The sequence below is a fragment of the Equus quagga genome, chromosome 10, assembly GCF_021613505.1.
Source record: "Equus quagga isolate Etosha38 chromosome 10, UCLA_HA_Equagga_1.0, whole genome shotgun sequence".
Classification (NCBI taxonomy): domain Eukaryota; kingdom Metazoa; phylum Chordata; class Mammalia; order Perissodactyla; family Equidae; genus Equus; species Equus quagga.
Window position 1 is genome coordinate 69,487,233 of NC_060276.1, and position 13,281 is coordinate 69,500,513.

General features: G+C 52.9%; 2 protein-coding genes and 1 long non-coding RNA gene across 9 annotated transcripts in view; 1 reads left to right on the forward strand and 2 right to left on the reverse strand.

Moving 5' to 3' along the window:
* The window catches only part of LOC124245979 (uncharacterized), a 7,080-nt gene extending 1,134 nt beyond the window's left edge, over positions 1-5,946 (forward strand). Inside the window, exon 2 of the long non-coding RNA XR_006890367.1 lies at positions 5,521-5,946. This is a non-coding gene — a long non-coding RNA (uncharacterized LOC124245979). The remainder of the gene's footprint in view (positions 1-5,520) is intronic.
* GDPD2 (glycerophosphodiester phosphodiesterase domain containing 2) lies at positions 637-10,329 on the reverse strand. Of its 4 annotated transcripts, none has more exons than XM_046673828.1 (17): positions 10,213-10,329; positions 8,907-9,034; positions 8,465-8,578; positions 8,103-8,206; positions 7,717-7,810; positions 7,505-7,564; positions 7,150-7,248; positions 6,876-6,969; positions 6,584-6,729; positions 6,376-6,458; positions 6,128-6,278; positions 4,207-4,428; positions 3,856-4,004; positions 2,105-2,252; positions 1,876-1,958; positions 1,403-1,431; positions 637-1,318 (listed from the first exon to the last, which is right to left on the reverse strand). In XM_046673828.1, exons 3-17 carry the CDS (start codon positions 8,567-8,569, stop codon positions 1,266-1,268), a joined length of 1,620 nt encoding a protein of 539 aa, XP_046529784.1. In that variant the 5' UTR covers positions 8,570-8,578; positions 8,907-9,034; positions 10,213-10,329; the 3' UTR covers positions 637-1,265. The 4 variants fall into 4 exon arrangements, with proteins under 4 accessions (XP_046529784.1, XP_046529782.1, XP_046529785.1 ...); XM_046673826.1 differs by having other exon boundaries at positions 6,584-6,750; XM_046673829.1 differs by lacking the exon at positions 8,465-8,578 and having other exon boundaries at positions 6,584-6,750.
* Positions 10,330-11,485: 1,156 nt separating this feature from the next.
* Positions 11,486-13,281, reverse strand: part of KIF4A (kinesin family member 4A) — a 123,517-nt gene continuing 121,721 nt past the window's right edge. For 3 of the 4 annotated variants that reach the window (XM_046673903.1, XM_046673905.1, XM_046673902.1), the window contains one exon: positions 12,430-13,207. In XM_046673903.1, the coding sequence (XP_046529859.1) occupies positions 13,004-13,207 (204 nt within the window). In that variant the 3' untranslated portion in view covers positions 12,430-13,003. Of the gene's footprint in view, positions 11,632-12,429; positions 13,208-13,281 lie in introns of those variants that run through there. The other variant, XR_006890378.1, reaches the window with a different exon arrangement.

Genomic DNA, 13,281 nt, shown 5'->3' on the forward strand with positions numbered 1-13,281 from the left:
CCGGGGCCGAATATGGGTGGGGGGGGGGACAGGCGAGGCCCCCCCCCACCCCCCCCCCCCCCCCCTTTTTGCCCCTCCCCCCCCCCCCCCCCCCCCCCCCCCCGCCCCGCTTCTACCAGTCTCCCCATCCTAGGCTAGCCCCACATTGGTCATCTTAACCGTTTAGCCCAGGAACTCACGAGCAGCAAATACACTGGGGAACCTGCTTCTCCAGGGGAAGGCGGGCCCGGAAACCAGACCCTGCGCACAGCCCAGAGAAGCGAAAACTTGTAGAAATCGGACCATGCCCTCAGGGTCCGGAGTCAAGGACACAAGTCCCCAACCGGCACAGGAAACAGGTGGCATTCAGCAAATACGTCATGCTGACGACCGACGCGGCCCTCTTCTTGGGGCAGGTGACCACAAGATGGCGCTACAACGCAACTCTGCACGGCGCGCCTCAGCCACCCAGAATGACCCCGGTGGCGGCTGCTCTCCTGCCTCTCCTTTGCAGCCCTTCATAACCCCAGGTGGTCCTCCTCCCCCTTCCAACCCACGAATCTCCCGGTGAGGACCCCTCAATGTCATGTCACATACGACGCTAGATAGAAGGTGCATCCTCCGCCCAGCCCCAGCGCTGAAAAGATTAGACTGTGACCAAATGGGAATTAAATTCATTGATTAACAGATTAACAGACAAGATACAGGAATCAACCCGTCTTGAAGAAAAGGCTGTGCACAGCAAGAAGCTACCTGTGGGCACAGAATTACATGGCTAGATGGGCTTTAGCCCCCAGCCTCTAGGCAGGAAAGCAGCTAAATTGCAGGGATCAGGCGAGACAGTGAAGGGAGGAGGGTTGGTGTCTCCGTCATCTTACAGTTCTCCAGGAAAGGCCGTTTTGTCATCTCCTTCAGCCACTGTTCCAAGCTCTCCCGTCCCTGACACACCCTGTTCCTTCTACACAAGAACACGCGTGCACAGGTCTGAAACATTATCTTGGCAATCTCCTTTTCACTTCCTCTGTTCTAGTTTCATTTTGGGAGAAACTTCTCATGACTCACTGTCTTCCCAACCATCTCAGGTCAAAACCCCAAGGGGAGCAGATTCCACGCAAACTTGGGGCATGCTTACCATCTGGGTGCCCTCATAGTTCAAAAACTCCTGTTGGCAAAATTTACCCCACCCCAAACATGCTAACGTTCCACTTCAGCCATTCTCCCTTCTTTGCCATTGGCCAATGCAGACAGGCCTGAGACTCCTGCTGGTGGGGCTCCTGGGAAGAGCATCACTCCATTAAGAAATTGTTGATCCTGGTCAGCAGCACTGCTGTTTCTAAGCCTGGGGGTGGGGAGGGCATATAGGGAGTGAGCAAGGGGAAGGCTAGAAGAGGAGAAAAATGAGGTGAGGGGAGAAAGTTCTTACCAGTTCTCTCTTTCTCCTTAGCACATCTCCTGTAGGGAGAAAAGCTTCCCTCTGTGAGTTCAGCCAGCTTCAAGCACAACATTTTAACCCCAGGTTCCCTCAAACTGCCTTTCCCAGGTTCAAGCCAATTTGGGGTACAATCAGATGTTGCTTATCGATGGGAATATGTTCTGAGAAATGCGTTATTAGGCGATTTTGTCATTGTGCGAACATCATAGAGTGTACTCGCACAAACCTAGGTGGTATAGCCTACTACACACCTACCTTTATGGTACTAATCTTATAGGACCACCATTGTTGACCGAAACGTTGTTATGTGGCGCATAACTATATAAGCAAGGGTCTAAGAATCTCAGAGGAACCAAACAGACCAAACCCCAAGCCCCAGGCAGCATCTATGAGTCTGAATCAGCCTCATCACCAGGACCCTGGGGAGAATAAAGACCCAGAAAGGCAAGGCACAAAGCACTCACCCTTGGAGCAGAAAAGTCCACAAAAGCAGCAGGGTAGAGACACAATCAGTAACGATCCACATCATAAGGTAGGTCTGAGGGGGCTATGGGAAGAGGAAAAGGTCCCTGTCAGTGGCCAGCGCCCCAAAGGTAGTATGTGGGGGGAAATAAGTGAGGAAAAGAAGGATGGGGTTAAGAAAAAGCAGGAATGGGAAAAGAGGAAGAAGGGTGACAGTCCCAGAGCCCTTACAATAAGCCAGACAGGGTAGTGCATCTGCTGCAGCAGCTGGCAGTCGTTGGTGGTGACCGAATCCACCCCTGCACACCAGAGTAGGGAGAAGAGCCAGGGCTTGTTCACTACAAATAGGTTCACTGAGACATTATCCTGGTGCAGTGCCCTGTGAAAGCGGGAAAGAAACAGAATTGTGGGGCACGAGGCATGGGAGGCAGCCCCCGCCTGTGCTTGAATCTACAGTGCCATTGCCAAGGAGTTATCAGTTCTACCTTTGCATAGCAGCCCCTGACCAAAAGTGATGTTCTTTGCATAGCTAAACTCTCTCTCTTAGTGGATTCCAACTATGGGTCCTAGCTTTGCTGTCTGGGGCCACATGAATGTGTCTCTCCTCTTTGTGCTATGACAGCCCTTCAGAGGTCTGAGGAACAGTGACCACACCCCCCTGAGTCTTCTCTTCTCCACACCCAACAGCCCCAGTTCCTTTAACTATTACTCTTAGGACCTGGCTTATCATTCCTTTCACCACACAAACCTCTCTAATCTGGTCTTACCCCAATTTATCATTTGGAGTCCCTTTGGAAGTATGGGGGGGTGCATCTGAACATATCCCAGGTGGGCTTGGACCAGCTTTGAATAGAGCAAAACTCCTGCCTTCTGGGTACCCTGCCTGTATGAAGGCAGCGCAGGGTCAGGTTAGTTTTTGGCAATGTTTCATGCCACTGGTGACTTATTATGCATAGTGTTCAGTCAAAGCCCTGGTCTTTCTCACACACATTCCTGCTGATGCCAGTGTCTCCTCTCTTGTCTTTGTGCATTTGAGCTTCTTCTAGGCCCCAAACATAGGTCTTTATATCTATCCCTGTTGCATTTCATCTTGGTACATTTGGCCCATCATCTTAGAGTGCTTAGACCTTTCAGGGCCTCGATTTCATTGTCAGTGTATTCATTACCAATTCATGTCTTTTGGAAAGATGATCGGCAGTCATTGTTGACCAGGACAAGACTAAGGTAAGGACCAAACCCGATGTCATGTCTTCCTCCATGGTGACAGCTTGGTGAAATGTCCTTGAAATGCTTACGATAACTGAGCTATCATTTAGTCCACATTTTTTCTATTTGACCACAAGGACTTTATAAGAGACTTTGGCAACCACATGTTTTGAAGTCCATCATGTTTACTGGCTGGGTCAGCTTCTGGGGCCCAGCTCACAGCTGATACTCTCTAGCCTCTGTCTCCTGGATTCTTCTTCTCTTACGCTTACCTCTTTGATGTAGAATGAAAGCTAAAATCCTTCTCGTAGCCTACAAGGTCCTACCCAATTTGGCCCCTGCCTACCTCTCCAGCCTTGCCTTCCCCTTGCTCAGTGGCGCTGTTTCTGCTCTTCTGCAGCTCTTCTCATCGTTAGCTCCTTGTGACCCGTCTGGTCTCAGCCCAGACACCAATTCTTGAACCACTCCTCCTAACGTGGCCCCTCCCTAGCCCCTCACTCCCCAACCCCAACTGCTCTACTACATCTCCCCATTTTATTGTCTTCATATCACTTATCACTATCCAATATGCATATATTTTGTTCAGTGGTTTATGGTGTGTCTTTTTCACTAGTACACCCAAAGCCTGCAATAAATAGTGCTTTATACATAGCAAGTGTTTGATAAATACTTGTTGTATGAGTAAATGAATGAATGGCATTTGCCCTCTCTGCATAGGCTCTTCCCCACCATTAAGCCTCATGTGATACCCTCAGCTCCTTTCCTCTGGCACTCACTTGATATCCAACAGTGGCAGGTCTTGATAGGGGAGGTTGAGGTACTGGGGCCTCTCACTTCTGTTGCCTCCCTGCTGTCCATATATCTGGCGCATTTTGGGTGCTCGTTGTTGTACTTTAGCCCGATCTTCGTCTGGTAGCCAAAGGACCTGTGGTTAACGGAGGATGGGCATGAAGTTGGGGAAGGCCTGAGGATTCCAAGGGCAGGGGAAGGGGCAGAGAGGTTTGACCACAGAATGGGGTATATGAGCTGAGGTAGGGCCCTGGGGCAGGGGCCAGCCTCAAAATTATCCCACGAAAGGTGGTGGGGGGAGGAGCAAGAAGGGGCACTTGGGGTCCTGGCAGTATCACCATGTCTTGGGGCACCCTTGCACTCAGCACAGTCTCCAATGTCTGGTTCACAAAAGTATCATGGTATGTATGGTTTGGCGGGGGGCGGCGCAGGTCAAACATGATGGAAAGGTTGAGGACGGCAGCTTCCTTCAGTAGTTCTTCCAAGGTTGGCACTGTCTGATTCTCAGCCTCTTTCCGATCAGTGCCTGACAGCTGCTTGGCCCCCCAGAAGGGTCGCCTCTATAAGAATAGGAAAATTATTTCAAGACCAGAAGAAGCCTCCAGGCCATCTCCCATCCTCACCATCTTCACTCATTTCCCCTACTTGTGTCCAGCTTCTGCCCACCTCTGAGCCAGGGTCTGTATTTCTTCACACTGTGGTCTTTTCCAGACCTTCTATCACCTTACTCTGACCCCAACCTCCTACTCTCCCAGTTTCCTAACTTCCTCTCTCCTGCTACACTTTCTCTTTGGTCTCACAGAGACCTCTGGGATCTTGACCCCTTGCTTTCCTCCCAGTGCATCAGTCCCTTTCTGACCGCACCTACATCCCTACCCATGGTTCGTCCACAGCTTAAACTAATTTTCCACAGCACCCTCAACTCCTTTCCTGCCCCACCTGCCCTACAAATTCTAAACTCTGATTCAATTCTACCATTGTCTGCCTCCTCCACCCCTCGAATTGGAGACAGAGCACACCATGTGGACTGTTGGCACTGTAGTCCTATTTTTTGCTTGTAGTATCACTTAGCCATCCTTTTACTTGTTCTTGATTTGCTCCCTCCCCATTCCTTCAAATAGCTATTCTGAACCTCTGCCACTCTCCTCTTCTCCCCTTGTAATCAACTAATGACCTTACCCTCTAATTACTGACATGGAAAAAGCGAGCTATCTAACACATTATTTACTATGTGCCAGGAAGTGTACAAGGTAGGTACTGTTATTATTCTAATTTTACAGATGAGGAAAATGAAGCACAGAGAGACTAATGAATGTTGCCCAGGCTCACAGCTAGTAAGTGGTGAAGCCAGGATTCAAACTCAGATGCTTTGCTCTTAATCATTCTGATATATCATCATATACAGAGTTAAATGAAAAAAAAAGAAATCAAGTTGCCGAAGAATACATTAAGTGATCCTATTTGTGCAAAATGGGAAGTATATATGTGCGTGTATACATATATATGTGTGTGTGTGTGTGTATATACGTATGTATATATAGAATATGTACCCACTGTTGACAGTGAATATCTCAGAGGAGTTCGATTATGGGAGACATCAATTTCTAGGTTATTTCTCTGATGTTTTACCTTTTTTTTTTTTTTTTTTCAAGGAACATGTATTTTGTAATCAGAAAAAGAAGAACTGAAACGATAAAGTATCCTTTCAGCTATTTTCCATCACCTGCAGGATTGAGGCCCACGCCTTTTGGCCTGGCATGCGAAGCCCTCCGAGACCTCTGCTCCGCTAGCCAGTCTCACCACCTACTCCTTCCAGGAATTTTCTCTCCCAGTTCCACTGAGCCACGTTTTGTTCCCTAGAAACACTTCATCATCCTTTTGGGCTTTACACATGCTCTTCCCTCTGACTAGAATTCCTGTTCCCTGCCTTGCCCATCTTAAAAACCACTCGCATTCCATGTGCTGCTCAGGGATCTTCTCCTGTGAAACCGCTCCTGATCCTCTCCCACAGCCAACCTGCCAAACAGTGACTCCTCTCTCTCTCCTCTTTACCCAGTAAAGATACTGTTATCACTCTAGCTTTCATATTCTGATAGCCTGTTGCCTAGACTCTCTTCTTTACCAGGAGGGAGTGACTTGAGAGCAGAGACTGTATACCTGTTGCCCAGCACAGGGCTCAGCAAATACTTATCAATGAATGAACTCTGCCCTGAGTGCTCCTGCGGATGGCTGCCTCTTCCCAGAGGCTGACCTCCTCACCTCTAGGAACCAGGCCCCAGCATTGAGTCTCTTCAGTTCTGCCCAGGAGAAGTCACTGCTGTGGGTGGTGATTCGGGTTGGGAACACAGAGGCCACATCTGTGGTCCTACTCAGGTGCTCGTCATGCATGAGGAAGGGGATACCGTCGGAGCTGAGGGCACAAGGGGTGTCAGAGGGCCAAGCTCTGGGGCTGGTCATCGTTTCCAGAGCTCCCCTGCTGCGTCCCTCAGTCCCCCAGCTTCCCTCACCTGACCATCACGTCGGTCTCGAACACAGCAGCTCCACATTCAGCCGTCTTCCGCAGGGACATCAGGGTGTTCTCGGGGGCCAGCTGGGAAAGGGACTTGGTAAGGAGGTAGCAGGGAAGGATAGGAGCCTGGGGACCCACAGGCCTGGCCGCTACAGCCTGGAGGAGCAGACCCTCCCCGCCCTGCCAGCATTCTGCCCAGCACTTACCATGGGGGCCCCTCGGTGTCCCACCAGCCCCGGCTTGGGAGGTAAGTCTCTGGGTTCCATGATACAGGGTGAGGAGATGCACAGGGGGGCCAGGTAGCTGGCCAGGGCAATTCCAAAAAATAAGAACAGTAGCAGAATCTTGGGACCTGCGGGGAGTAGGGGGCAGGCTATGGAGAAAGGACAACGGGTGAGCCCTGGGGGCAGAAAACAGAGTGCAGTTGCAGGAAACTGGGCAGCGGCAGGCAGCAGCATTGATGGCCAGGGAGGGCGTGTGGGGGAGTGGAGTTGGCACCTCTTCGGTGGATACGGTAGAAGGTATCAGCCACAGGCCAGGCCAGAAGGGTGATGCCAGCAACTGCTCCGATATGAAGGAATGGGGCTGTGGCCTGTGGACAAGAGCTGGTGAGGAGGGCTCTTCTTCCTAGTGCCCCTCCCCTTCTCCTCCTAGGACCTGACTTTTGGAATTCAGAGCTACTTGCACTTGTAGGGGACCAGGGAGCAAGATATGTCCTGGGGTTGGCCGTAGGCCGAGGCCCCCACTTAGGCACTGGAGACCAGCCACTCACCTGCAGTGACAGACGTAAGCTACGCCACTCCTGCTGCCATTGGATGTCCAGTCCCACAAGGCCAGCGGCCACAAGAAGCATAATAAAGAGTAGCAGCACCTGGGGGACCAGGGATGAATGGGACCTTCTGTGTCAGCCTGGGCTTATGGCTACCTGGGCTGCCCCCTCACTAAGAAAACAAGACCATTCCCTTCTCCTGACTCATCCACTTTCCTTCTTTCACTCAACAAATATTTGCTGGGCCTCAGGTCCTGAGCTCAAGCCTGGGGATAGAATAATGAAGTCCTTGGCAAATAGCTGGCCAAGTGCTGGGCCCAGTGGCCCCCTCTCCCGCTCGGTCCCATCCGCACTCTACCTTGTGGACGCTGTGCAGACGCAGAGGCTGGCCACAGAGCCGCAGGAGCAGGGCCAGGAGCTGGGGGCAGAGGGTGGTGGGAGTAATGAGGTGCAAAGAGGGGTTACTAAGGTGGGGTTTTCCAGTCTGACACCTCCCTCCCACCCTCCCCTCAGTGGCCAGGTGGGTAGAGCTGAGCAGGAAGGAAGGGCCGGGGTGGGGGTTAGGCCCACCAATAGCAGGGATGCATATGTGACCAGTAGAGAGATGACCAGCAGGAATGCCAGGGACCAGTCCATCCAGTGTCCCCAGTGGTTGAACAGGAATCTGTGGGAGGGGAGAGGGAAGTGTCCGAGTGGGGGAAGGGGTGTTAATAGTGGCCTGAGGGGAGTTGGGATGGGTGGATTCAGAAAGAGGACTAGAAAGGAGTGAGAGGAAACTCTTCGTGGGGCGGGAGGGGGGGGGGCTCCAAGGGTTGGGGAGACTTCGGGGAGGGATTTTCTAAGGTGGTTAGGTAGCAGGAGAGCTGGGCAGGGCTGGGGATGACTGAGCACCCAGGTGTCCCAGGGTTCGGAGTAGGTTGACGTGTATGCTGAGGAAGAGGGGGTCCATGACACACTCGTTGAAGTTGTGCAGGTCATTGAGAAGGATGAGCCCGATGTACAGCCAGCCCAGGGAGAGGAGGAAGGTGAGGAAGAGCAGACCAAACCAGATGCAGTCGCACTGCAAAGGGGCAGGAGAGAAGCTCATAGCCGATCCCCACTTCCAGCTCAGAGTCCCCAACAAATGGCAGCTCAAGGGGGCTTCCTGCCAGGCGTTGGGCTGCTCTGCTCTGCAGGCTGCTCTTTTCATATTTGAGGGAGATTTTCTTCCTGGGGAGAGAAAGCCCCTTCCCCCCAGCTGCCTCTGAGCACACTTGGCCTCCTTATCCCTCCTAAGAGGCCTCTGCCTCGGACTTCTGGCCCCCCATCCCTACTCCACCTTGCTGGTTGGCATCCTCTCTTTGGGGCATTTCCTCCAGTGGCAGCTATACAGGCAGTGGAGGCAGCGGGCCCAGACGGAGCAGCAGCCGGGGGACTTGGCCATGGTGAGGGCCTGGGGGAAGGGACACTTGGCCATCAGGGACCCTGGCAGGAGACAGATCCCAGCCTCCCTCCCAGTGTATCTAAGAAGCCCAGGAGAGGAGCAGAGGCCTGGGCCGCTGCTCAGCAACAGAGGTCACAGGGCAGGCCTCAAGTGCCAGATTGGATGAGGAGGTGAGCAAAGGGGGACAATCTCCGGGGTCTCTTTCCCTTTAATCTGGATACCTGGAAAGTCAGTGGGACATCCAGGAGGTCCAGCCTCTTTGCAGAGAGGATTCACACCCACTCTCTCCAACTCCTCCCCATTTAACAGCATCCAGCTCTGGGGATTGAGTGCTTACCCAGGGTGGGGACTTAGGAGAAACTGCCCCGGGTGGGGCAAACCGAGTTCAGCAAGTTGAGGCAGATCTGGCCGAGCTTCAGGCAGCCCTCTGTTGGAAAGCCTTCCACCCCAGGAACCAGGAGTAACCTGAAGCAGAGGTTCCAGTTCTGACCTGAGGCTAAGGGAGGCCCAGCTAATTGGCCAGTTGCTATGGATACAGAGACTGCACACATCACGAAGCCCTGACTGAAAGATCTCTGTCTCCACCTCCCAGGGGGCAGGGGGCAGGGGCCACTGCCCGTAAGAGGAAGACTTGAGGGGAACAGGCCGTCTGGGTCACTGCCAGCCTTCAGAAGGGTCACTCCCAGCCTTCTGAAGGAACCCTTTTCCTGCCAGCACACACCTGGAAAACCCAAGCCCTCTCACTCCAGTGCTGTCCCTTCCTGCCCAGTCGTCCCCCAACCCCAGCCAGGAACCCAGTCTCCGCCTTCCCCCTTTCAAGGGCCCCACCCTCTGAGGTCACTTTGGTGAAAGTGCAACAAATACAGGGCAAAGGTGTGAGTGGGGGATGTGGCTGTCTTGGGGCAGAGGATCCCTGTACCTTGCACTTCTGGGTCAGGCTAAGACCGAGCTGGCTTGCTGATCCCCAAATTAGGTTGGGTGTGTGACTGTGATTCTAACCGAGAGGGTGTGTAATTTGTGTCAGCATTTGTACATGTGTGTGCACTAGTGGCTGTCAGTACGAATGGGTTTCTAGATGATTTTGAATGTGTAAAGGAGCCCCTGGATACACCCAAAGTTTGTGTGGTCTAAGGGACACAAACCCTTGCCATCTGGGCTCCCCTGAGGCTGTGGAGTTTTAGGGAGGTGCGCAGTGGCCGGGCCCTGAAAGGAGGGAGGGTGTAGCTGCTCCTGAAACTGCCCTTCTTACCCTATGCTTGCCTTGGGATAGGAGGGTTGGGGTAGGGCATGGAGGAGTGGGGGGCTGGAGCTGGGGGAAGGGCTAGAGGAAGGAAACCTCTCCGCTCCCAGGAAAAAGCCATCCCAAATGGAGGCCCCTGCCTCTTCCCATCGGGGACTGGGTTGTAGTAGCCTGCCCTGGGCTCCATCCGCACCTCCTGCCTCCCCTCAGGTCCTGCCCCTGCACCCTAGACACTGCCTGCCAGAGTCCCACCTCCCTCCAGGAGATGACTGGAGGATGGGGTCAGCATCTGAGGAGACTGCAAACCCCAATCAGGGGAGCTGAGCAAGGGTGCTGCTTAATCCCTGGGCCCAATCCCTGCTGCTCCCACCTGTAGCCCCCCAGCCTTCCCGAGCCCTCACACCTTTTCTCAGCGGCAGCTCTGCTCTGCTCTCTGCTCTGCACTGCTTCTCAGCTCCTCTCCGAGTTGTCTGCCTCCTCCCTCTTCAGTCCTTGGCTCAGCCCCACCGGTCAAACAGGTGGCACTGTTGCCACCTACAGGAGACTATGCGGGTCCTGCAGTGGCTCTATGGCCAGTGCCCAGCCCTGGTGGGAAGATGGGAGGGAGGAAGGGGGAGGGAGAGCAGATCTGCTTCTTTACTTGCTGCCGGTCAGGGGGCTCGGGGTGAGGAATTCCTTTGTGCAGCCTTCCCCATCCCTCTGTCCCTCCTCCTGTTCCCCTCTCAGTCACTGCTGGGCCTTTGTCCTGGCTCAGGGAGGCGAGGGCTGAGGGCATGGGCAGGCGGGAAGCTGGGGGGAGGTGACCACACAACTTTGCAACTTGGCAGTGAGGAGAAGGGGCCCAGCCAGCCCCCTGGGAAGGCGGGGGGGGGGGGCTGTGTGTGTGTGAGGAAGTCTAGCATCTGGTCTCAAGCTCCCTGAGAGGACAGCCTTGATTCATCAGCCTCCCTTCCCTCTTGGGATCCTGCTTCCACTTCTGCAAGGTGCATCTAGAAGAGACAGAGGTGTAAGCTACTTCCTGAACTCTGGGCAGCAAGTCGTCCTGTTTCTGGATCAGGGGTCCCCATGGGCCTTGTGGATTCTGGGTGACACTAGCAGCCCTCTCCTTCCCCTTGTCACCCCAGGCAGGAGATGCTCATTCAGGGCATGCTGAGACTTGAGTCATTCCTGCTGCCTTGTCCCCAAGGCATCTAAAGTCTCTTCCCCAGAATCATTTGAGGAGTGTATGTTAGGGTCACAGGCTTTTGAAAGATGAACATATGCAAAAGATGCTGTTACTATACCACCAGCTGGAGAGGGCTGGCTAGCACGTTGTAGTCAGCTTAGCGCTAAAGCTCAGGGTTCTGGGTGGGCTGGGGGCTGGGAGCTGGCTTGACTGACCTTCCCTCTCTACCTTTGGCTAATGTAGTGGCTTGAAGCCTGGCGGCTAGCAGAGTGTTGGTGGGAAAGGATGTCTTCTCTGGGGAAAAGCTCATTTACCCCTCCCCCTACACGTACTGGATTTGGAACAGTGAGAAGGAGGACTGGCTCTCTTATGCCAAGGGCCGCCGCCCCCTCCCTCTCTGCCTTCCCATTGTATCCAGGGGCTCTAGTTGGCAATGGCAGAGGCTCCCTTGCTCCCTCGGCATTAAAATGCAAAGAGAAGCAAGGCTGCTTGCTGGCAGGAGGCCAGAGAAGGCTACCAAGTCACCTAGTCCTCCTGCAGGCTTCATTCTAGGCAGGTTGTCCTTCAGTTTCCTTTGCTTGGGCTCCGTTGGATTCTAGAGGAGTCTTGGCTTTCATGTGCTGAGTTCTGGGCGGTTCTTTGGGAGCTTTTTTTTTGCTGAGGGGAGGGAGCTGGGATTCAGAATGCATGGATATGAAGCCCAGGGCTTGCAAACTCTTTAGAAGGCAGCAAAGTGAGTCAGCAGCCAGTGTTTGGCATTCCAAGGCTGGCCCCATTTTAGCTTTAAGCAGAGATGGAGAACCTTGATGCATAGTAAGGAGTAAGCCACGCCCCTCCTCTCCCCTCTCAAAGGAGAAAGCAGGCAGGCGGTGTGCTGAGCCGTGTGCTGAGCCGTCCTGGGACTGGGCAGCAGTGTCGTCCCACACCCATGCTACGCCAAGAAATCAGGGCATTAGGAATGGCCACCCCTGCCTCTCTACACTTACACAAGAAGCTTTGGTGTTAGACCTGGGTTAAGTCCTAGCTCTATTACTCACTAACTTTGTAACTTTAGATAAGTTACTTAACTTCTTTGTATCTCAGTTTCCTCATCTGCAAAATAAGGACACCTATCCACCTTGAGTTTTTTGTGAGGAGCAAATAAAATTGTGGATTGTGGCAGGTACATGGAGATACTTTGTAAATATGGTTCCTTCCTCCCAAATCTGGAGGCTAGGCAGGCTCTCCAGTGGAGGCCAGGCCACTGGCTTTGCTAGTATTATTGCAATTTCCTAAGGCTGCCGAGCAACACAAAGGCCCGACATGGTGCTCCATCCTGCCCTGAGGGATGAGGGCCACTACAAGGCAGTGAGGTACTCACGCTGACCCTCCTTAACAGCATGTCCAGGGGCTGAGGAACATAGGTTGAAATTGTCTCTCTCCCTCCAGCACGGAAAGATCTTTCCAAACAGTAGATGGGCTAAGATTTATTTATTTAATTAACATTAACATTTAAAAATATTTCATTTACCTCAGCAACATGGAAGACAATGGAGGGTACTGTTAAAACACTTAAAATCCAGAGACGGTCAGGGCAGGAAAGATCCCAACCCCATTCCTGAGGTGGGGTGAAGGATAGGTGCCAGTCCTCCAGCTCAGACCAGGTTCTGCCATTTGCTCCGCTGTTAAGCTGAGATAACCCAGAGATAAGACAGCCTCAGCCTCGTCTGGAGACGGCCTTAGCTGCTCACAAATAAGAAGGAGCTAGACTGTGCTGGGGACTGGTTTCTGATGAGTTGTCAGGAAGGTCAGTTGGTTCTTGCTTCTGCAGGTGGCTTAGCATCCTCCTGGAGAAGACAGAGTAGTAGTCTGGGGCTGGGGGGCTAGAGACCGAGGGCCAACATCCAAAAAAGTTTCCCTCCCTTTCAGTAACACGCTGTCCCTTCTTTTAAACAGCAGTAAACCTGAAATCCAGAGGAGTCATTAAAAAACCCTTTCTGGCTGCAAGCATCTCCCAAGCCAGACTGGGGCCGAAATGACGAGTCCAACTTCAGTGGGCCTCTTCTTCAATAGGGGAGCAGCCAGAAAAGAAGCTGATGTTGCTGGCCAGAGCTCGTTTCTTTTTCTTCCCTGGAGCTTTATTTTCTTGGGATTCTGTTGCTACGTGTATTGACTCTGGGAGGCCAAGGGAGGAGGTCGCTGGAGCTGTCTTCTTTAACAGCACCTGCTCCACATCACACATCTCTTTCAGGATCTAGGAAGGACAGAGACAGGTATGACCAGATCCTAGGTAGGGGCAGAGGCTTAACCCAACCTAGCTATTACAAA

Excerpts from the sequence above, each read along its gene's own strand:
- GDPD2 (XM_046673826.1), bottom strand. The coding sequence starts at position 8,569 with ATGGCCAAGTCCCCCGGCTGCTGCTCCGTCTGGGCCCGCTGCCTCCAC. Across the intron at positions 6,459-6,583 it reads GACACCGAGGGGCCCCCATG|CTGGCCCCCGAGAACACCCT; the intron begins GTAAGTGCTGGG and ends TCCCTTTCCCAG. Across the intron at positions 1,319-1,402 it reads TAAGGAGAAAGAGAGAACTG|GCTTAGAAACAGCAGTGCTG; the intron begins GTAAGAACTTTC and ends CCCCACCCCCAG.